Source organism: Coffea arabica, chromosome 6c, assembly GCF_036785885.1.
Source record: "Coffea arabica cultivar ET-39 chromosome 6c, Coffea Arabica ET-39 HiFi, whole genome shotgun sequence".
Lineage (NCBI taxonomy): Eukaryota > Viridiplantae > Streptophyta > Magnoliopsida > Gentianales > Rubiaceae > Coffea > Coffea arabica.
In genome coordinates, this window is record NC_092320.1 from 21,615,978 (window position 1) to 21,639,670 (window position 23,693).

Consider the following 23,693-nt stretch of genomic DNA (forward strand, 5'->3'; position numbering starts at 1 on the left):
GTTCCCACGTCACTTGATGACTAGGAGAAAGTTCACCTCCTCCACCTGCTACTAAATACTGCACGTAAGAAAGAGAGCTAAATAGTAAATACATCACATCGAAGAAAAAATATCTGACTCATACGATAGCACCAAAATCTTGAAGCCCAATGGGCCATAGATTGGATTGGCCGATTCACTGATTAAACTATAAATATATCATACTTTCGATTCAATTTAATAACCAACTAAAAAATTTAGTTGAATTGGTCAAATTCAATTAAAAACGGGTTGGCTTGATAAAAACAGGGAAATTCAACTGAATTTCACTAATTTTTTTTTTATAAAAAGATACTTCAGTTTATTCCCTTTTTTAATACTAATTAAAAAAAAGATTAAAACCTTTGCATCGGTTGAACCGCAATCCGAAAACTCTTCCATTTCACTCTCCTGTCTGGGTTTTAAAACATTGAATTCAGTCTATGGATTCAGATATTCCATCACAAACTAGTTGTCTCTTTGGCAAGTGGTTGGAAACGTCCACACGTAAGGCTTCTACCTGGGAGAAGTCAGAAGCATACCAGTAGATTCGAAGAAAAACACAGCAGATCAGTTTCTAAGCTACAAACATGGAAAAAACACAGCTTGTTTTTGTTCCAGCACCAGGCATAGGTCACTTGGTATCCACAGTTGAGTTCTCAAAGCGCTTAACTGAAAGAGATGACCGGCTATCAATAGTTGTTCTGGTTATAAGCTCAGTCTCTGCCAAAAAAATGGAGTCGTACACTGAACGAGTGGCTGCTTCAAACACTGCTATTCAATTCATCAACATTCCTCAAGCAGATCCACCTTCAGCAGAGTTCTTGAAGTCCCTCGAAAACTATCATGCTCTTTTCATGGAAAACCACAAATCCCATGTCAAAAAAGCAATAGTCGACCTAGTATCAGAACCACATACTTCTCTTGCCGGAATTGTGGTTGATCTATTCTGTAGTTCAATGATTGAATTAGCAAACGAGCTCGGTGTTCCTTCCTATGTGTTCTTCACCTGTAGCGCTGCCTTTCTTGGCTTCATGCTTTATCTCCCAATTCACTATAACCAGATTGGAAGAGAATTCGAGACTTCGGATTCTGATTCGATCATTCCAACTTATTCTCACCCTGTCCCTACAAATGTCGTGCCTTCTTTTGCATTTAACAAGTATGGTGGTTATGCCTCATTCTTGAAACATGCTACAAGGTTCAAAGAGACAAAAGGAATCATCGTAAACACGTTTGCAGAATTAGAACCTCATGCTGTGAATCAATTGAAATCCGACAGTGAAACACTACCAATTTACACAGCTGGACCCTTGCTCGACCTGGAGGGCAAAAGGCAAGACTCAGACTGCGAAAGGATAATGAAATGGCTAGATGACCAGCCTCCATCATCAGTGGTATTCCTCTGTTTTGGAAGCATGGGTAGTTTTGAGCCTGACCAGTTAGCAGAGATGGCAATTGCCCTCGAGCACAGTGGCTACAGGTTCTTGTGGGCTGTCAGGTCGCCCCCATCCAAGGACGATATCACAAAAAGGATGGGCGAATATTCCAATTTGTCTGAAGTACTTCCAGAAGGTTTCTTGGAACGTGTCGAGAATCGAGGATTGGTGTGTGGTTGGGCACCGCAGATGGAGGTGCTGGCTCATGAAGCAGTTGGTGGATTTGTATCGCACTGTGGCTGGAATTCCACCCTGGAAAGCCTGTGGTATGGGGTGCCTGTTGCAACATGGCCTCTTTATGCTGAGCAACAAATTAACGCATTTGAATTGGTCAGAGAATTGGGACTAGCTCTGGAATTGAAGTTGGATTATCGAACGGAAAATGCAAAGAATCTTGTAATGGCTGAGGAAATAGAGAAAGCTATCAGATGCTTGATGGACTCCGAAAATCCAATCAGAGGGAGAGTTAAAGAAATGAAAGAAATGAGTAGAAAGGCCATTCAAAATGGGGGCTCTTCATTCATCTCAGTTGGACGCTTTATTGAAGATATCCATATCAACAAAGCAAATAAGGCGTAGAATCATTTCCGCCACATGATCATGTTATCAGTAGATTAAGGGAAGTTTCTTCAGCTGCTCCTATTTCCCAAAATCAATTTGCTTTGTTTATTTTAGTGTTTCTTAATCGATCTTATTGTCACATTTGGGATTAAATTCATGTTAGCACGGCCTCCTTGTGTTTGAATATATATGTTTTTTCTTCATACTGAGGTCCTGGAGTTCGTCATTACTTCCCTTTTTCATAAGTTTTGTTAAATTGCTATTATGTACTTCTTAGTTCATACTTATCTTCTTATCTTTTGTGATTCCATTATTAAAAAATTTTCTTGGTAATCATCTTTTCGGTTTGACATGGTGAGCACACTCTCAATTTTAGTGAAAACTGAAAATTAAGTAATCTTGTTATACATCTTAAGTTTGTAATTCTAACTTATTTTGTGTGTAAATACTAAATAGTGAATACGTGAAAATGGATGTAGATCACATTCCTCACGGTCCATCAATCAAGTGTAAAAAAATTTGGTCAAATCTTGGACATGAAATATGGCCAAATTTGCATTCTTTCCCAAGTCAGGTCTTCAATCCTGATCGAAAGTTGTTCAATCAATTTAATATTGGAATCCAGTATCATTTAGATCTGGATTTGGTGGCAAATCAATTGCAATCTCCATTAGTTAATAATACAAAGCCACTAAATCTTGAAGGTCCAGGTGTTCGGTTCCAGTTTTGCTTCTGTGAAATAAATAATAGAAAGCGTGGTCAAGTGGCTTTGCTCATGCATGACCAAACCCCTTTCATTTTTTTTCCCCTCTTTTCTGTATATCACAAACAAATCTACCTATTATATAAGAAAGAAGTGAGATTGCTGCAATCTCTATGGTGCTGTAGCAATCTCTATGGCTGCCAAGTGGCGCCCATCTACTTTGACACATGGCTCATTAATCTTTTGAGTAAGCTATCTTTATTTTTTTTCCCTTTTTTTTTTTGGCTTTTATTTTCCCCTCATTTCCTTCTTTCTTTTTGGCAAAAGACAACCACAAGAACTCTCATCCTCATCTACACTATCACTTGCATACTCAATTTTCACTCTGTACTCTTTTCATTTTTTTTCTCTTTTTTTCCTTCACCCTAAATTGTTTACTCTGTTTTTTTTTCTATTAAATTAGTTGATGCATTTTTTTTTCAATTTTTCCATAATTAACTAAATGAATGGTTTTTGTTGTTGGAGGGGATGAGGGAAGATAGCAATTTTTATTGAGTGAAGATAACAATTTTTCCTCAACTTATATTCATTCCAATTTTAGTTTTCATTTATTAAAATTGTTATTTGATAATAGGCTAATAGTGCTAGGATGGATGAGGAAGAATTTGACAAGTGAAGATCCAAGGTGAATGATGGCTGCCAAATGGCTCCTATCTACTTTGACATGCGGCTCATTAATCCTTTGAGGAAACTATTTTTTTTTCCTTTTTCTTTTGGCTTTCTTTTTTCTCCTCATTTCCTCTTTCCTTTCTGGCAAAGACAATCACAAGAACCCTCATCCTCATCTACACTATCATTTGCATGCTCAATTTTCACTCTGTACTCTTTTCATTTGTTTCTCTTTTTTTTTTCCTTCACCTTAATCATTTACTCTTTTTTTTTATATTGAATTAGTTGATGCATTTTTTTTCAATTTTTCTATAATTAACTAAATGAATGGGTTTTGTTGTTTGAGTGGATGAGGGAAGATAGCAATTTTTGTTGAGGGAAGATAACAATTTTTCCTCAACTTATTTTCATTCCAATTTTAGTTTTCATTTATTAAAATGGTTATTTGACAATAGGCTGATAGTGCTAGGATGGAGGAGGAAGAATTTGACAAGTGAAGATCCAAGGTGAATGATGACTCGGAAGGAAATAGAGAGGTCTATTGAAGTTAAAATTAATCAAAATCTCTTAATTTATAGATAGATAATTATATTTCCATATTTTGATTTATTTAAAGTTTCTTAATAGTGAAAAATGGTTATTTATTAGATGAGAAGGATAATATGTAAAGGAATTGTCGGGGCTAGCAATTTAGGATATGAATAAAATATTTCGTATAATCTCTTCATTTTAGGTTACTGACTTGTATCCATGACAAGTGGCTTATTTTCATTGCATGATAGTTTGAGAAGAAAAAAAAGTGTAAAACTAGATTTTAAAATCATTTGCTTAAGTTGGTTCTATGAATTTGTATTTTTATATAAGCTAGATGTGGAACTCGATATATCATGACTATTTGGCTAAAGGAGTTGATAAATTTTTGTAAACTCAAGTAGTTGAATTGATTACTGTTGTTAAGGAATTGCAATTGGTGGTGGAAGTCAAAATTGTGACTTTTAGCCTAGAGTGTGATTCGACAAAAAAATTGTTAAAAAATTCAATCTTGATTAAGAAGACATTTTTCAGATCAAACAAATGATTTGTTTCGAATTTGTATATGTACATTTGCAAACATGGCAGTACATATTTTTATCTAATATTGTTATTTGTATCCTCAAGCTTTTTGGCAAATAATGTTATCACCTGTTGTAATGCTATTAAAAAGGATTTAAATGGATGGATTAACAACTCATTTTTTCTCTGAAAAAGACAAAAAAACCAATGTATAGGTTTGTATGTTTTGAAAAGGATAGAAAAATGTGCAAGTTTGTATCTTTTATTGATATTGAAAAATGTGACAAATTTTGGTGACTTTCTAAACCTTTTCTAATTATTAAAGTGCTAGAAGTATTATGACTACTTTTGGTTTAGTCACAATTAAAGTATGCTGCTATTAAATTGATAATGTAGTGTACTTATTATCTCTCCTTTTTTTGGTATTATTATGCACACATAGTATTGGTTCAAAAATCTTTGTTTCATAAACGAAATTTCTCTTCATAGCAAATTTTAATTGTTTTGATGCTCAAATTTTCTCCTATATTTACCAAAAAGATATATTGCTTTATGTTTAACTAAACTTCTAAGGGGCACAGAGCACGGCCAAGATGCCTCTAGTGTAAAGAATGACTGAGAAAGAACCACTAGGGACTATTTTTAAATTACTCGAATCCGATTATTTTATTTATTTGGTAAAGTATTAGTTGAATTCATTGATTAGGACATGTAGAACTAAATATTTTTGGTTTTTAAAAAGATAAATATAAGAAAGAAAATGAGTTATGAGAGTAGTATTGAGACATGTGTCGTGTACAAGTGTATAAAATAGACAAAAATTTACTACTATATTTTCAGTAACGATTGCTACACCTGGAGGCAGTTCAAAAGGAAATCCATGCCTGCTGATTGACAGGTTGTTGAAGCCTGTACAATAATAAAATTAAACCTAATTGCCAGTTAAATGACCAAAACCCAATTCCAAGTACTGGAGCAGGGACTCTAGGTGTACAATGGGTTACTTGATTTACCCTGTTCCCGAAGAGTTTGTTTGATCCGATATACCCGAATGGAATGGTTATTTCTTTTCACAAATAATTATGAATTTGTAGACAGAGCAAGTAGGGTCGTATCTACAGGGATTGGATATATTTGTTTCTTAAGAAATCCAAAGTAACACAAGGCGGTGATTTGTAGGAGCGACGACAATCAAATAAATTCAAATAAGAAAATAAAAATAAATAACTAACTAGAAATTAAACCACAATTCACTGAACTTAGAGTAACAATAATTAAAGACCTAAATCAATTAAAACAAGAAAACAATTAAAAATAAAATAAAGTAGGCAACTTAAAGTCAAATGGCAATTCACTAAAATCAAGGTAGTATTAATTAAGGATCTAGCCAAGAAGTAACTTCAGCAATGGTTCACCTAATTGATCATCGAAGCAAAGGCAATTCCAATTATTTACTAATAAATAGGTTATAACTGCCAAACAAGCGATGACAGTCAACCCCTCTTTACTGTATCGGTGATTAAGGTACGCCCATTAATCACTGCTCTAATTAGGAAATAATCCTAGGTACGCCCGTAAGATTTAATTCCCTAATTGCCTTACGTATTAGAGGAGGCCTATTCTAACCAAATAACGCACTACTAGGTTATTTCAGATTAGCCCGCGTATCCCCCTGACACAAATCTAATCGTGCCAGTTATCACTAATTTAAGGCAATTAAACAATTACGGATTTAATGCCTTAATTGACAATAGATTATCAAATCAATTAATTATCCGGATCCAAGACAATCAATTAATTAAACAATCATAAGCACTGTAGCCAGGGAATATGCGAATACCAATAAATAAAAGAAAAGGGTAAAATTAAATCGATTTCACAATTTTAGGCAACTCAAAGCATCCGTTGTCCCTTGACTAGAGTGAGGGAATTAATTCATGTTTGATAAACTAAACCCACAAGAAATTGTAAAGAGAGCCGCGGCCATTATCACAAAAATTGGGAAATGCAATTCACTCCAATCAAGAAAAAAATAGCAAAGTTACAAGAGGTAGCCCTCTGTTTTTCTTCAAATGACATACGAAGAAAGGAATGTAAATACTAAAGGTTCAAAGATGAAGAAAAGTCAAAAGCCAAGAATGGCTTAGGGGGACTTACGTGGCTTAGGGGTCCTGACATTCGTAAGTCCTCAAAGCCATAAAGTAAGTCCAAAAACTGCACTCAAAGACGAAAAACTAAGAAGAAAAGCTAGTACTAGTTTTCTGCCCTCAATTCTTCCTCTTTATCTGCGGCGGCTCCTTTTCCTCTCTTTTTTGAGGAAGACTTCGGCCAAATGACAATAAAGGGCTTGCGTCTCTTTTGTTCTAAAAATGCCCCTGCAAGCCTTCTATTTGAATTCTTTCCTGATGATTATCAAATTGGCCTTGATTGTGATGTTTTTGTTCTACTCCCTGAAATAAATGCAAATTACAAAAAGTGAATAGAATCCAGCAATTAATCCACATTAAGTCGGTTAATAGGGGAAATTAATAATAAAATAAATAGTAAAATTACAACTTATCAATTCCCCCCACACCTAAACCATGCTTGCCCTCAAGCATGATAACAACAAACAAACACCAATATCTGACAATGGCTATTGCTCCATCTATCATATTGCCAAGATACCAAGAAAAACATAGATCAAGCCTCAGTGATCAAGATCCAAGAAATATCACTTCGGTTAGCTTCTAAACTGCAAACTCTTCCAATTTTAAGTTAACTAATCTAAGAAAAAGGAATGACGCACAACATTTATCAGCAAATGGTCCAACTATTAACCAAAATCTCAACATTAAATTCATAAATCGACAAGCTGACTTTTATTATACACTAACACAACCTTCATTTTTTTCACATTTTTCTACTTTTCTCTTTTTTCTTTCCTTTTTCTCTCCTTTTTTTTTTTTTGCTTTTTTCAATAGTACAAAAGACTTAGTCGCTAGCCATTGGAGTCTTTTGACGCGAACTCTGACATTTGTTAGATGAAAGAGCCCGGTTACTCAACTTCTATCGCTACGTGACCACGCACTCATAGCAATTACTACTTTTTGATGCAAGAATCGACACTTTTAGGTGCAGATCTCCGGTTACTCAGTAGTAAATACTAGCGGAGTACAGTCAACTCTTATTCACAGCCTAATAACACCAAAAATTCAAAATAAAACCAAAATCAAAAGAAAATTTGCAGCCGTTAGCCTCAATTTTAAATATGGAGAACTAAGGTTAATAACCGGACCAATTCACATGAAAATGCCAACAGTCATTCCCAATGCCTAGAAGAGTTAACCAAAAAATAGAAGAGCCATACAATCACCGATATTCACCAAAGAGATATTTTTGGACTCAACCACACTAACTTGATACATTCTTATTATTAAAACTTGACAAAAGTAGAAATAGAGGCAACAATCCAACATCAAACCTTGGCATGCACAGGAGAGCTAGACAGATGAATGACAAAAAGTAAGCGAAAACTAGACAAATGACAAATTAAAAATAAAAGAAAAATATCTGAAAACTAAGAACTATAAAAACTAACACCATAACTGCTCCCCCCCACACCTAAATCCTACATTGTTCTCAATGGAAGTAATAAAGTAATTAAAGTGAAGAGAACAATGAAACTTCCCTCTCAAGTGGCGAAGGGGTAGGCGGGAACAGTGGAGGAAAACTGATGTGGCGAAAGGATGCACCCAAGTGCTGAGACATCTTAACTCAATTCAACCAGCAAATGCAAAACTCTGTCCACCCAAAATCTCAACAAATGGCTCCAGTTGGCCAGTTACCGTTTGAACTCAAAATCAGCAATAGCAGTGCAGAAATTAGACAGTAACAAATCAATAAAAAAAACACTGAGCTTTCAATCAAACAGTCACCCAAATAGCAACCTAAGTCAGTAGCCAATTTGTCGCCAACTAATCAATTAAATTCTACCAACGTCCACGAGTAGATTCAAGTGCCACCGTGCTACCAAAAATGTCAACAAATGAAACCAATAGGCAAAGCATTCTCCAACTTGTTAACATAAATCCAGTCAACACCCAAGGCAGCAAAACAAACCCCAAAGCAATGCAATTAGCAACTCCAGCAATTCAATATAAAGCAGTGGCAAAACAAATCACAACGAGGCCCAAAACATGATTGGAACAATACTACTGCAAAAGTTTGCTAGGGAATTGAGACAAATAAATACCGTCACATCGTCTTTGAGCGACAATTCCAAGCAATATTTGGGCAACGGAAACCGTGGGTAGCGATGGGAGGCAAGCGTCGGCGAGGTGAAGTGGTAGTCGCTGGTGGAAGGTGACGGGCGGAGAGAGAGGAGTTGGAGGGCCGCGGCTGCGTGGCTGTGCGACGCTGTGGTGGGTTGCCCTGTAGTGGCAGCGGCGGCGCGCAAGCAGGTCGTCTGCTTGGGCTTGCGATGCGACCGGTGGAACGACGGCAGCTCGCGGGCGGAGATGAGCTGGTGAACGACTGTGGTGGCGGCACGAGGAAGGCTGAAGACTTGGGGTATGGCGGCGGGCGGCGAGGCTTCGATTGAGCAGGAGGAAGAAACAAAAGAGAAGAAAGAAAGAAAGAAGAAAGAAGAAAGAAATAAAGAAAGAAAAGAAGAAGAAAGAAAGAAAAGGAAAGAAAAGAAAGAATAGGGAAAAAAGAAAAAGAAAGAAAATAGTATTTGTGTTTTTTTTTTTTTGCTTTTTTGTTTTTTTTTTTCATTTTAGAAATTTTTTTTTGTTTTCACGGAAAGACTCCCTTTTTTTTTCTCCTTGTTACTTACTTGAAAATTTTTTTTTACATACATCATCTTTTTTTTTATTATTAACAAAATTTATTTTTGGAATTCAAAAGTAGAGATTAACAGGAAATCAATAATCGTTTTTGAGTTTTTTTTTTTGAATACTTACCTTTCCTGCGAATGTGACGTGGGCACGTGACGAAGGCATGGAGTGAAGAGCTCTCCAAGTTACTTGACGCGGACACGTCATGAGAGCAAGAGAGCTCTCTGACCATGAGCTCTTCAGGGGACTTGACGCGGGCGCGTCATGAGGATCGAAACTCTTTCTAACGATTCTAATCGTGAGCTCTCTATACGTCACGACGTGGGCGCGTCATGAGGGCAGGAACCCCTTCTGACGATTCTGACCGTGAGCTCTCCATGTCTCATCACGCGGGGCGGGTCATGATAGAAGAACACCTACAAATCAGCAAAAACGAAAATTGAAACCCAAAATCAGTCAAATTCAAGGAAAACATATTTAAACTATCACACGAAATCAAACAAACAATTAAAAGAAATAATTGGTTTGCCTCCCAATGAGCGCCTTTCTTTAATGTCTTTTGCTAAACATTGAACACCACTCTTCAATCTGGGTGTAACTCAATTTTCCTGAAAATCAGTGGCCCTCCTCCAGGATCCAAATAGCCTTTGAGTGCAGTCTTCTTTCTTAATTTTCTACTCCTTTTCACCTCATACAGTGCTTTCATTCCCTTATACTTGTTCTCAGTAAATTTGAATTTATTCCTACAAGCAAACTCAGAAAATTCTTTCACAGAGGGATTAATAGCATGAATAGCAAACACATGGTGAGAGTTAACAGGATGTTCCATTGTATCGAAAATATTAAAGTGGACTAATTCTCCATCAAATTCCATGGACAATGTACCCTTATTAACATCAATTTTTGTCTGTGCTGTACTCAAAAAGGGTCTACCTAGTAGCAAAGGTGAAGGGTTAGGGGAATGATCATCATCCATGTCAAGTACATAAAAGTCAGCCGGGAATATCAATTATTAACTTTAACCAGCACATCCTCTAACAACCCATCAGGGTATGCATTTGTTCGGTTAACTAATTGAATTATTATTTCGGTTTCTTTTAATGGACCGAGGTTCAGAGAAGCATACATAGATTTAGGCATTACGTTGATCGATGCTACTAAGTCCAGCAGGGTATTGCTAATCAGAGTATTACCTATCTTACGTGGGACAGTAAATCTATCTGGATCCCCACACTTTGGTGGGAGCTTTCTTTGGAGAATTGTTGACACATTCTCCCCAAGAATAACTCTTTCATCTCCCCTCAACCTCCTTCGATTGACACATAGGTCCCTCAAAAATTTTGCATACTTCGGCACTTGCTTGATGGCGTCTAGTAAGGGAATATTGATCTCTACCTTGCGAAACACCTCCAGGATCTTTTTCTCCTTGTCCTGTTTCTTCGACTTTTCCAACCTACAAAGAAATGGAGGGGGATTAGTTTTAATGTCTATGATCGGGTCAGGGAGTACCATTGGATTTTTGGTGCTTGTATTCTCTGCCTGAAGTTCTTTCTCAATCTTTTCTTCGTCATTATCCTTTGGAGTCACAAGTTCGGACCCCTGAATTTCCTTCCCGCTCCTTAAAGTCATTGCACTTACGTTCTTCAGGTTCAGTTCAGGTTGGGATGGCAATCTTCCATTTACTTGGGACTCCAAACGGTTGATTTTTGTGGCCATTTGACTCATCTGATTTCTTATGTCCTGTATTTCGGAGTCCGTCCTTTGCTGATTTTGCGTGATGGTTGCCATAAGTTGTTTCATCATCTCCTCCAAAGATGGACCAGAGCTTGGGGGCGGAGGTGGTCGGGGTTGATATTGTTGCTGGTACCCTGGTTGCTTATTTGGCACGAAATTAGACTGCATGTTCGGTGCAAAGTTGGGCTGTCTATTTCTTCCATAATTGAAATTCGGGTGGTCCTTCCAGCCGGGATTGTACGTATTCGAGTACGGGTCATAGGGCCATTTTGGCGCAGGCGCGTGACCAACCATGTTCACTTGCTCTGCACTTTCTTCCTGAATCGCTGGGCACATCTCTGTAGAATGACTCATACCAGTGCAAATTCCGCATACCTTGGCCTGAGATGCGTTTCCTACAGCCAGTTGTCTAACAAACGAGGTCGACTCAGTTAGCTGCTACTGGATAGAGGATGTCTCTACCTCATTCACCTTGCGTGTTGGGACATCCTCCCTCGTACCGAATTGTTGTGAATTCTCTGCCATCCCCTCAATTAACTCCTGTGCTTCCCGAGGGCTTTTGTTCACCAGTGCCCCTCCACTTGCAGCATTAATTATGCTCCTATCTCTGAAAAGGAGCCCCTCATAAAAATACTGTATGAGTAACTGCTCACTTATCTGGTGTTGGGGGCATTTGCTGCACGACTTCTTGAATTGCTCCCAATATTCATAGAGTGACTCCCCTGGATGCTGTTTGATCCCGCAAATTTCTTTCCTTAGACTTGCAGTCCTGGACGCAGGAAAATATTTATCCAAAAATTTTTTCTTTAATTGGTCCCATGTGGTGATGCTACCTGGTGGCAAGTAGTACAAGCAGTCCTTTGCAGATCCTTCAAGGAAAAGGGGAATGCCCTCATTTTTATTTGTTTTTCTGTAATGCCCGGAGGTTTCATACTATTGCACACGACATCAAACTCATGCAGATGCTTATACGGCTCTTCACCTGGTAAACTATGAAAAGAGGGTAAAAGATGAATCAGACCAGATTTTAGTTCAAATGGAGTGTTATCATTTAAGGTGGGGAAGGTAATGCATAGAGGCTGCTGATTTAAAATAGGGGCAGCCAACTCCCTTAATGTTCGTGCATTAGCCATGGTTCCTTCCTTTTGGTCAGAGTCACTTGAAGTGTCACTAAACGAATCTGTTGGTTCAACTCCTGGCTCAGGTCTCTGAGATGCAACACTGGACTGCTCCTCTCTGAGCTGTCTGATTTTCTTTCTCGTTCTACGTGCGATCTTCTCTACTTCAGGGTCAAAAATCAAATCACCTGTACGAGAAAATCGAGACATACACTAGAAAAAAAATACCAGAAAATTAGAATAAAAATTAATTTAAAAAGAAACAAATAATAATGCTAGTCCCCGGCAACGGCGCCAAAAATTGACAGGTTATCGAAACCTGTACAATAATAAAATTAAACCTAATTTCCAGTTAAATGACCAAAACCCAATTCCAAGTACTGGAGCAGGGACTCTAGGTGTGCAATGGGTTATTTGATTCACCCGATTCCCGAAGAGTTTGCTTGATCCGATATACCCGAATGGAATGGTTATTTCCTTTCATAAATAATTATGAATTTGTAGACAGGACAAGTAGGATCGTATCCACAGGGACTGGGTATATTTGTTTCTTAAGAAATCCAAAGTAACACAGGGCGGTGATTTATAGGAACGACGACAATCAAATAAATTCAAATAAGAAAATAAAAATAAATAACTAACTAGAAATTAAACCACAATTCACTGAACTTAGAGTAACAATAATTAAAGGCCTAAATCAATTAAAACAAGAAAACAATTAAAAATAAAATAAAGTAGGCAACTAAAAGTCAAATGGCAATTCACTAAAATCAAGGTAGTTTTAATTAAGGATCTAGCCAAGAAGTAACTTTAGCAATGGTTCACCTAATTGATCATCGAAGCAAAGGCAATTCCAATTATTTACTAATAAATATGTTATAATTGCCAAACAAGTGATGGCAGTCAACCCCTCCTTACTGTGTCGGTGATTAAGGTACGCCCGTTAATCACTGCTCTAATTAGGAAATAATTCTAGGTACGTCCGTAAGATTTAATTCCCTAATTGCCTTACGTATTAGAGGAGGCCTATTCTAACCAAATAACGCACTACCAGGGTTATTTCAGATTAGCCCGCGTATCCCCCTGACACAAATCTAATCGTGCCAGTTATCACTAATTTAAGGCAATTAAACAATTACGTATTTAATGCCTTAATTGACAATAGATTATCAAATCAATTAATTATCTGGATCCAAGACAATCAATTAATTAAACAATCATAAGCACTGTAACCAGGGAATATGCGAATACCAATAAATAAAAGAAAAGGGTAAAATTAAATCGATTTCACAATTTTAGGCAACTCAAAGCATCCGTTATCCCTTGACTAGAGTGAGGGAATTAATTCATTTTTGATAAACTAAACCCACAAGAAATTGTAAAGAGAGCCGCAACCATTATCACAAAAATTGGGAAATGCAATTCACTCCAATCAAGAAAAAAATAGCAAAGTTACAAGAGGTAGCCCTATGTTTTTCTTTGAATGACATACGAAGAAAGGAATGTAAATACTAAAGGTTCAAAGATGAAGAAAAGTCAAAAGCCAAGAATGGCTTAGGGATCCTGACATTCGTAAGTCCCCAAAGCCATAAAGTAAGTCCAAAAACTGCACTCAAAGACGAAAAACTAAGAAGAAAAGCTAGTACTAGTTTTCTGCCCTCAATTCTTCCTCTTTATCTGCGGCGGCTCCTTTTCCTCTCTTTTTTGAGGAAGACTTCGGCCAAATGACAATAAAGGGCTTGCGTCTCTTTTGTTCTAAAAATGCCCCTGCAAGCCTTCTATTTGAATTCTTTCCTGATGATTATCAAATTGGCCTTGATTGTGATGTTTTTGTTCTACTCCCTGAAATAAATGCAAATTACAAAAAGTGAATAGAATCCAGCAATTAATCCACATTAAGTCGGTTAATAGGGGAAATTAATAATAAAATAAATAGTAAAATTGCAACCTATCACTGATAGACTTGTTGATTCAATAATTGATACAATCAAGAACTATTATGTGGTTGAAAGAATGTGAAGAAAACGAAGGAAAATTAGGATTTTTGTGTAAATTAGAGCTTTGTTGACAGTTTTTTTAGCTCATAGTTGATTCTGTAGTGTTGTAATTGTAGTTTTCGTATTGATTTGTGATAGACTAAAAAAAAAAAAAAGTGACAACGGGATCATATAGAATAACAACGTGAAATAATTAGTTGTAAAGATGTTAAGAAAAAATTCGTCGACTGATTTGGCCAAGGATTAATCCTAAGACCTAGTTTTGGATAACAAGATATTAGGATTCAAATAATACAAATAAAAAGTTCGAGGGAGGATAGGGTTGGGTAAACTTTCTAAAATTCTTAGTTCTCCTATTAAATTATTTTTCATGCAGAATAGCCTACTAAATTCAAGGGAGGATAGGGTTGGGTGATAAGGAGGGAGGGATCGTAAGTTAAAAGTTCTAAATTCAAGACTTCTCACTTAATCCAAAAAAAAAAAAAAACTACTAAGTTCGTAAAAATAGTTCATCTTGGCCATTTGATTTATTCTCGCAGTTAAGATAGACAGAAGTTAGTCCACATGAGATGCATGCCTATTCTGAATGAACAATTTTAGATATTTTCCATAAAATTTTCAACCTTATTAGGCATCAGCTTCCGGTTTGATGACCTATTTCTTTTCTCAATATTTTTCCTTTAGAACCCTCATTCTCCATTTTTTTTCCATTTTTCCTATTTTCCGCCTATGCCATTCATTTTTGCCTTGATCCAAGATCTATGTTACAAGTTGTTTGGCCGCTTCGTAATTTACTTCTTCTTGGGCCCTATTTTTAATTGTTCTCTTTTGTGGACCGCAAACATCAGTTTTTGTTTCTAAGCTTCTTTCAATTGAAAGATGAAAGATGCTCCTTTTGTTGGAAGCTTCACTGTTTGACTCTGACTTACTTTTATATTTGCAATGCTATATATCATGCTATGTATCATGCGTACCTTTTTCACTGTATTTTAAACCACAAAATGTATTAGAAAAAACAAATTGTTATTTAATAATGGTCTATATTTCTCTGTATCAAAGTTATGATGAGACAACAAAAGATGTGAATAAATTAAATCTAGCGAAAGTCAACCACTTTAAGACAATTTTGATGAGTAATTAACACCATGAAAATTTTTGTGGACATATATGAGGAAGTCAAAAAAATTTTTTGGAAAATATGTTTTAATCCATGATGTACTTTAAGTTGTACTGATAACTAAAATAATCTCTTCATATGTGTGGTTTGTAATATAAATCTTACTTATAGAAAAAAAATTTATAAATGAGTCAAAATTTAAAAAATAATCAAAAAATAATCCAATGACCAAATATATATTTAGGAATATCCTTTTTTTTTAAACATCATGCTTTATGGTAGATAATAGTTGATGTATATCTATAAAATTACTCATTATTGTATTTATAAAAGCTCATATTTTCATCTTTTTACTTTTTAACCTTATTTATTTTTTATTGTTGTTGTAAGCTTCAAAAGTAGGATAACATAAGGGTAGTATTGGAAGAAATACTTTATCTTTCTTGCATTTCCTCCAAGGGAACTAAAATATTATAAGAAATGTCAATTCAAGAGCAGTAGATGAGATTTTAAAAACCAAAAGGGTGCTGAGTGATATTGTGCAAAATATTAGGAGAGGTTTCTGAAATTGTCCCTTATAAATTTTAATGGGGGGTGAAAGTTACCCCGCCCCACCCTACGCCATGAACCGCACGCAGGCACCTGCTCCAATTGTCATCCCTAATTTCATCCACTTAATCTCAAAACAAACTCATCCATACCATTAATTGCACCCATCAAATTCGTGATTTTAGGCACCTCAATCCTGTTTATTCCGAACAAAAATTTGTTGCAATAAGGTGACACTTCCACAGCAGGCAAACAAAAGTAACCCCTCCTAGCCAGAACACAGATTCTAATCTAAGAAGCCATATGCAATATTCATTCCATCCTAATGAGATCGAATTTTTTTGTGTTTGTTCAGTCTAGCTATCTGCGGTGTTCTGGTTAAGAAATGGCACTCAATTTTTATTGGAGATTAAATATTTAAGGTTAATTAAAAATTTTCTTCTAATTTATGTTCAGTTGCACTTTGCCTCCTTGAACTAAAAGAATGGAGGTTTACTCCCTTTGAAAGGCTCTCTCACCATAAATAAAAATAAATTAATGATGCCAACTTGTTTTAGGCAAATATGCCATTCATTGAGTTTTTGTAAAAATATAATATTTTCTTATTTATGTACAATTAGTTTAGATAATCTTTTTATTGGTAATCCCCATGCAAGGGGAAGAAATGCCACCCTAGATATTTTATTGATTAATTTTAAATTTTTGATGGAGGCAGATATGCCCAATCTCCTATAAGTGGAAAGCAAGTAAAAAAGAAGTACTACCCTTTACATATTTGAAATGAAATTAATCAAAAAACCTAAGCTAAGATGTTACAATAGAGCATCTAAAAGATGGGAACCCAAGTCTATCGTTTACATGATCTTTTTAGAGTTATTTGCCTAAATAACTCCCTGCACAAAAAAAAATTCCTAAAATGATTCAATTTCATACTTTATTCCAGTAACAACTAAGGATGGCAACGGGAAAGGGTTGGGGTGGGCGGGGGACTCCCGCTTCCCCCGCCCCGTCCTGCTTCCCCCGCGAGGGCACCCGCGGGGTTAATAAAAATTTATTATAGTTAAATTTTAATAAATAATCAAGTACTAAAATATCAATACATCACCAAGTTATTATTCATTGTAATTTCGCAATTGAAACTCATAAAAACAATCAAACAAAAGTTATTTGAATACAATCTAACATAATAAAATAAATATAACTAAAGTAGTTAAGTTTTCACTTTTGGTACAAATACAATCACAATTCATTATTGTGTTTTTACTTTTTTTTTTGAGAAAAAAGTGTTACTGTATTAAGTGTAATTAGGACATATCTTTGAGTATTCTTCATATAACAAAAAAATCTTTTCTCTCTCGGGTTTCCTGATTTAGAAATTTAGGGTTCTCTGGTTCCTCGTGCATGGCAGCTGCGGCTGCCCCCTCATCTCAGGGTGGGGGTCTGTCTTCTTCCCCTACGTTCAAGAAGAAGGCGTTTTCTGCTTTGTTCCAAGATCAGTCGCCGTCGGAGGTGGTGAAGGTCTAGGCGGCTGTCTCCACCCATCGTGGAGAGCCTGCGGTGGTCTTCAATGCGGCAGATATTGCTGCTGTGGCGTCGCCGTTCCGTTTCACGTTGGTTGGGAAGTTTTCCAAGGGCCGTCCCCTTTTGCCTGAATTGCGTAAGTTTTTTTCTATGTTTGATCTGAAGGACTCAGTGTCTGTTGGTTTATTAGACGCTAGACATGTTTTGCTGCGATTTAATGGAGAGGCAGATTTTCTTTGTGTATGGGCAAGAAATGTGTGGTATGTTCATGGGTGTCCTATGCGGGTTTTCAAGTGGAGTTCGAAGTTTCATGTCGATAGGGAATCGTCCCTAGTTCCCATTTGGTTCAAATTACCCAAGCTTCCTATCCATTTGTTTGCCAAGCCTTGTTTGTTTCACATTGTCTCCTGCCTGGGGAACCCGTTGTTTGTTGATGCGGCAACATCGTCTTTTATTCGTTCGAATGTGGCGCGGGTGTGTGTGGAGGTGGATCTACTGAAGTCGCTTCCCTCTAGAGTTTGGGTAGACATGGGGGATGGAGATGGATTCTGGCAACCATTGATCCCTGAGAGCCTTCCAAAGTATTGCGGTTTTTGCTATCGTCATGGGCATGAGGAGGGCCACTGCCATGTGAAGTTCCCAGAGATGCGAGTGTCGAAGGGGCCGACTCAGAAGGTCCTTGGTAGTGCTGTAGAATTGGATGATGGGGGTAAGTTGATTGCATCTTCAAAGCCTCCGGTGGGTGCAGGGGAGTCGCTAGATGCGGCTGATGGCAGTGGGGCTGCTGTTTTGCCTGGGGTGGAGGAGCCCCCTGTGGCTTTGGAGGGAGCAGTTTCAGGGATGGGCTCTGATGCTCCGTTATTACCTGCGACTGAAGGTGCGGAGCTGGTCACTTTGGCTCAGTCCCAACAACCTGGGCTTGCAGGTGCGGTTGCGCCGCGGGCATTAGAACGAACATTATCAGGCAAGTTGTGCTCGGATGCCCTGCTGTTGCCTGCGACTGAAGGTGCGAATGCAGAGCAGATCTTTTCTGCACAGCTCCAACAGTTCGGGCTTGAACGTACGGTTGTGACGAGGGGTGAGTTAGAATCGGGTTTGGGATCAGCTGCTGCACCAGTTTTGACAATAGATTTGGGTGTCCTGCCTGCTAATCCACCGCCGTCCCAGTTTCGGGTGGCGGAGCTGGTGGAGGAGGCAATTGCTTCCGCTGCTGACAACCTCATTCACAGGTTGGCTGATCAAGTAATCGACAACTCCGATGAGTCGTCCATAGGGGCTGACCTGGAATTGGGGGAGCTTGGGGGAGGTGGTCTTGAGCTAGCGGGTTCAGTGGAGCAGGTCAGGGTGGAGGTGAGGGAGCAGCAGGGGGCTATGGTCGCTAACCTTAATCTTTCTCCTCGCAAGGCGGATGTTAGGGATGCGGTGCAGACGCGGTTGGATGCTTTGAAAAACCCGGAGGAGTGGCATACGGTGGTGAGCCGTCGCAATAGGAGAAAATGTGATTCACCCCCCTTACTTTCTACGACCACGATCATGATTAAGGCTATGTTTTGGAACGTCAGAGGAGTGGATAATGCTCTCACCATTGCACGTTTAAGGAAGTTGAAGCGGATGCATCAGGTTTCTTTGCTAGCGATGTGCGAACCAAAGGCGGGTCGCGAGCGGCTTGATTTTATTCGGAATAGGCTGGGTTTTCGTCATGCTATCTCCAACGATGAGAGTCGGATTTGGGTGACGTATGGGCAAGACTATAGGTGTGATTTGTTGGTTGCCTCACAGCAGTTCTTGGCGTTGGAGGTTACACATGCTGTTTTCCGTTGCTCTGTTGTAGCGGTCTTTGTCCATGCGTCGTGTGCCTCTCTTGATAGGGAGGTGATGTGGCAACAGTTAGGAGAGGTGTGCCCTCAAGGGATGCCGGCAATTTTTTTAGGGGATTTTAACGTCATTGTCGGGGCGAATGAAAAGAAAGAGGGTCGCCCATTTCGTGCTAGGGAGTCGGAGCCTTTCCTGAGTTTCATGGAGGGTGCTGAGTTAACAGACTTAGGGTTCTTTGGGTCTCAGTTCACCTGGTGCAATAATCGTTGGGGCAGAGCCAGGGTTTGGAAACGCCTGGACAGGGTACTCGTTAACCAGGATTGGTCGAGTTTAGGGGTGAACACGACGGTGGCTCATTTGAATAGGGTTGCCTCTGATCATTCCCCCTTGTTATTGTCTTGTTCTTTGGCCATGGGTGGGGCGCCTAAGAGTTTTCGTTTCTTGGACGTTTGGAGGGCACATGCTGATTTTCATAATATAGTTCGTCAAGCGTGGGAGGTGGAGTGTGATGGGCGGCCCATTCGGGTTCTACTTGCGAAGTTAAAGGCGGTCAAGCAGGCTTTGCGTACATGGAATAAGGAGACATTTGGCAACATTTTTGACCGTGTTAAGGAAGATGAGGCAACAGTGTTGGCACTGGAACGCTCTTTGGAGGAATGTCCCTCGGGGGAGGGTGAATTCCAGCTCCTCCGGGCGCAAGGGGCGCCCAAGATGTCCCTGTTACGGGAGGCCGTTTACTGGCATCAGAAGGCACGGCTTCGGTGGCTTAGGGAAGGCGATGCCAATTCCAAATTCTTCCATGCGCAAGTAAAGCAGCGGAGGGCTCGGTCTTTCATCCATCGGATGAAGGATACGAATGGGGTATGGACGGAAGAGCCCTCCAGGATTGAAGAGTTGGCGACCACTTTCTTTGCGGACATTTTGTCGCAACCAGGACATGGGCCGATGGATCTTTCGATGCTAGAGGTTATACCTTCGGTTATCACTGTGCAAGATAACATGGAGCTTCAGCAGTTTCCGACGGAGGAGGAAGTCAAGGCTGTGGTTTTTCAACTAGATGGTGGTAGTAGTCCGAGTCCGGATGGTTTCACAGGATCATTCTTCACTTCATGTTGGGATATTGTGAAGGAGGAGGTCTATCGGGTTGTTTGTGATTTTTTTGCAGGTGCAGAGCTGTCTTGGGGGTACACTGCTACGTGGTTGGCCCTGATCCCTAAGACTCCTGGGCCGTCATCCTTCTCAGACTTTTGCCCTATCAGCTTGTGTAACTTTGTTAATAAAATTACATCTGGTCTGTTGGCGCGACGTTTGGAGCGTGTTTTGCCATGACTTATCTCGCAACAGCAGAGTGGCTTTGTGAAGAGTCGCCAGATATCGGATAACATACTTTTGGCCTTAGAGATGTGTTCAGCCTTGGGGAAGAAGGTACGGGGATCCAATGTTGTCCTTAAATTGGACATGGCCAAGGCATATGATCGGGTATCGTGGAATTTCTTGATCCAGGTCATGCGTAGGTTTGGGTTTGGGGAGCAATGGCTGGATATGGTTTGGAGGTTAATTTCTTCGTGCCACTTCTCAGTATTGGTTAACGGAAAGTCGTGTGGTTTTTTCCATTCGTCTCGGGGTCTACGGCAAGGGGACCCATTATCCCCGGCTTTATTTATTATAGCGGCTGAGGTGTTGTCTAGAAGCTTGAATGAGTTACCGGGGGAGTCGAGGTTTGCTCCATTCTTCGTGACGCGGGAATGCCCTTCTCTCACGCATCTTAACGGTGGTAAGCGGTCCCTTGGGTGTGTCATGCGGGTGCTGGAGGGCTATCAGGGGGTGTCTGGGCAGTTGGTGAATGTTGCAAAGAGCTGTTTTCTGGTAGATAGGAGGGTCTCGTTGGTCCGTCGGAGGTTAATTGAGCAGGTCACTAGGTTCCCTGCTAAGACTTTGCTAGTAACCTATTTGGGTTGCCCATTGTTTGGGGGGAGAAGAGTGAGGTCTTTATTCGCTGAGTTACTCTCCAAAGTATCTCACCGAATTTCGTCTTGGCAGGGCCGATGGTTATCAATGAGTGCGCGGGCATTGCTTATTAAGCATGTATTTTCGTCCATGCCGATTCATATGCTGGCAGTTTTGGAACCTCCAAGGGGGATCATCTCTGACCTCGAGCGGATGCTTGCTAGATTCTTTTGGGGCGAATCGGAATTTGGTGCCAAACGTCATTGGGCGATGTGGGAGAAGCTTTGCTTCCCGGAGGAGGAAAGGGGGGTTGGGTTTCGGTCCCTCCAGGCGGTCGTTGCGACGTTCTCCTGTAAATTATGGTGGATGTTTCGGTGTGGTCAATCTCTTTGGGCGAAATTTATGAGAGCACGATATTTTGGGTCTCGACACCCGAATCAAGCTCCGTTTCCTGCTCAGCTGTCTGCTAGTTGCAAGCGTATGCTTGGGGTCCGGTCGACGATGGAGCAATGGTTAAAGTTGGATCTTTCTAGGGGAGAGGTGGCTTTTTGATGGGACAACTGGAGTGGTTTGGGCCCTTTGGCATGGCGGTATCCTGATTTGGCGTCAAATGCAATGGTCTCGGATTTTCTACGGGAGGGTCAATGGGACTACTTGGCTTTAGCGGGGTTCCCCTCGGAGATTATAGAGATGGTTCAAGGGTCCTTCTTTTGTTTTGGATCGGACCCGATGCTTTGGTCTGGAGCTTGGATCCCTCAGGGGTTTTTCGTTGAGGTCTGCTTATCAGCTTGTTCGCCCGGCTCGGGCGCGCTCCTGGGTGTGTTCCTATATTTGGCAGTCGTCCGTTCCGCGGAAATTTTCCTTCTTCATGTGGCGTTTACTAAATGGCCATCTGCCAGTGGATGATGTGCTGCGGAAATTCCAGATTCATGGTCCTTCTAAGTGTCATTGTTGCTCGCCGGCCCAAGGTGAAACGTTGCAGCATGTGTTCTCTACTGGTCAATTGGCGGGTGTGACGACTTGGATGTTCTTTGAGCGCTCCTTAGGAGTGTCTGTACGAGGTGTGGCCGTTAGGTCTCGATGTTCTGATTGGTGGATGTCCCCTGTTAAAGGGAAGGCGCTCTGCTGGGTGTCCCGGATTCTTCCGGTCCTAATTCTATGGTTCTTATGGTGTGCCAGGAATGCATCCACGTTTGAGGGGTGCAAGGTTTCTGGGTTTCAGGTTCGGGTTTCTATCTGTTCCGAATTGTAAAGGTTAGCTCAAATCCACTTTCCAGGGATCGCGCGTTTGCCTTGCCAGTGGGAGGGGTTCCTAGAGGTTTTATCTTCGGCCAGAAGGGTGTTAGTAGCTAAGGCGGTGAGGTGGACTTTCCCTGTGGAGGGTTCTTTTAAGCTTAACACTGACGGTTGTTCTATGGTCGGTGGTAGTGGGGGCGGTGGGGTGATTAGGGATTCGAGGGGAAAACTCATTATTGCTTTTGCGGATTCTTTTGGCTCTCTGGATTCCCTGCAAGCTGAGGCTCGGGCTCTCTTGTTAGGGCTTCAGCTGGGGTACAGCTTAGGGATTTCGCAGATGTTTGTTGAATCTGATTGCTTGGTCTTAGTCAATTGTCTAAAGGGGGTTTGGGGGGTTCTTGCGGTGATTTGGCCAGTTGTTCGTGCTGTTCGTCTGGTTACTTCTGCTGGCCATCAGTTTGGTCATTGCTACTGGGAGGGGAACATGGTGGCGGACTCGCTCGCAACGTTTGGGGTGGAGTGTGGCTCTCGATCTATTTTCATGTCAGCGTCTCAGTTGCCCTTGCGCTCCAGGGGGCTTTTATCTCTGGACATGCAGAATTTTTGTAGTTTTCGTTTTTCTCTTAGGATGTAGGGATTTGGATGATTCCTTGGCATTGTGTTCTGGTTTATGAATAAAACAGGTTTTTTTTTTATAAAATAAAAAAAATAAAAAAAATAAATTCTATTAGTAGACATATATAATTATTAGTATAATTGATAATATCAATTATATTGCATATATTAATATACATTATATAATACATATAACTAATAATATCATTATCATAAGTTTATAACTAATTAAATTAAATATTATATATATAATTATATACATATATATATTTTTTTTTTTGCGGGTGGCGGGGCAGAGGTATAATTCCCCGCCCCCGTTTCTAAATGGGGGGAAAAATTCCCCCCACCCCCGCCCCTGCCCCAACTCCTGCCACAAGAGCCCTCCGCAAGGCGGGTGCCCGCGCATTGCCATCCTTAGTAACAACCTTTTCTGTTATCCATTCGATCAAATTCAAATGGAAATGAGAAAAAGGGCAAAACCTTTCATTAGCCATTAATATGGCCCAAAAATCTCCTACATGACTATAATACTCTATTCTGAATCTATCTTTTCCTTTTTGACTATAATACTCTTTCTGCCTTTACTTGTCACTGTACTATCCAAAAAAGTCTTGAATACTTAACATAAAATTGACAATATTTCCAAATATGAGAGCAAAAGTTTTGAATAATTAACATAACCCTGACGATATTTCCAAAGATGAGAGCAAAATCTAAAATTTGACCGTTCATCTCCATTCCAATTGCAGTAATTTTCTCTTTGTAATGCTTTACTTCTTAT

The 23,693-nt window shown here is 39.6% G+C and overlaps 3 protein-coding genes and 1 non-coding gene across 4 annotated transcripts; 3 read left to right on the forward strand and 1 right to left on the reverse strand.

Moving 5' to 3' along the window:
- The first annotated feature begins 303 nt into the window (after positions 1-303).
- LOC113692465 (UDP-glycosyltransferase 71K1-like) lies at positions 304-2,221 on the forward strand. Its single transcript, XM_027210877.2, has one exon. It carries the CDS (start codon positions 609-611, stop codon positions 2,034-2,036), a length of 1,428 nt encoding a protein of 475 aa, XP_027066678.1. The 5' UTR covers positions 304-608; the 3' UTR covers positions 2,037-2,221.
- Positions 2,222-10,268: 8,047 nt separating this feature from the next.
- LOC113693138 (uncharacterized) lies at positions 10,269-12,325 on the reverse strand. Its single transcript, XM_072053527.1, has 3 exons — positions 11,831-12,325; positions 11,460-11,726; positions 10,269-11,378 (listed from the first exon to the last, which is right to left on the reverse strand). The coding sequence occupies exons 1-3, from the start codon at positions 12,323-12,325 to the stop codon at positions 10,269-10,271; spliced, it is 1,872 nt and encodes a 623-aa protein (XP_071909628.1).
- LOC113694370 (small nucleolar RNA R71) lies at positions 11,653-11,759 on the forward strand. Its single transcript, XR_003449327.1, has one exon. It is a non-coding gene; the product is annotated as a small nucleolar RNA R71 (small nucleolar RNA).
- A 10,150-nt stretch (positions 12,326-22,475) lies between the features above and the next one.
- LOC113693139 (uncharacterized) lies at positions 22,476-22,931 on the forward strand. Its single transcript, XM_027211713.2, has one exon. It carries the CDS (start codon positions 22,476-22,478, stop codon positions 22,929-22,931), a length of 456 nt encoding a protein of 151 aa, XP_027067514.2.
- Positions 22,932-23,693: the final 762 nt, after the last annotated feature.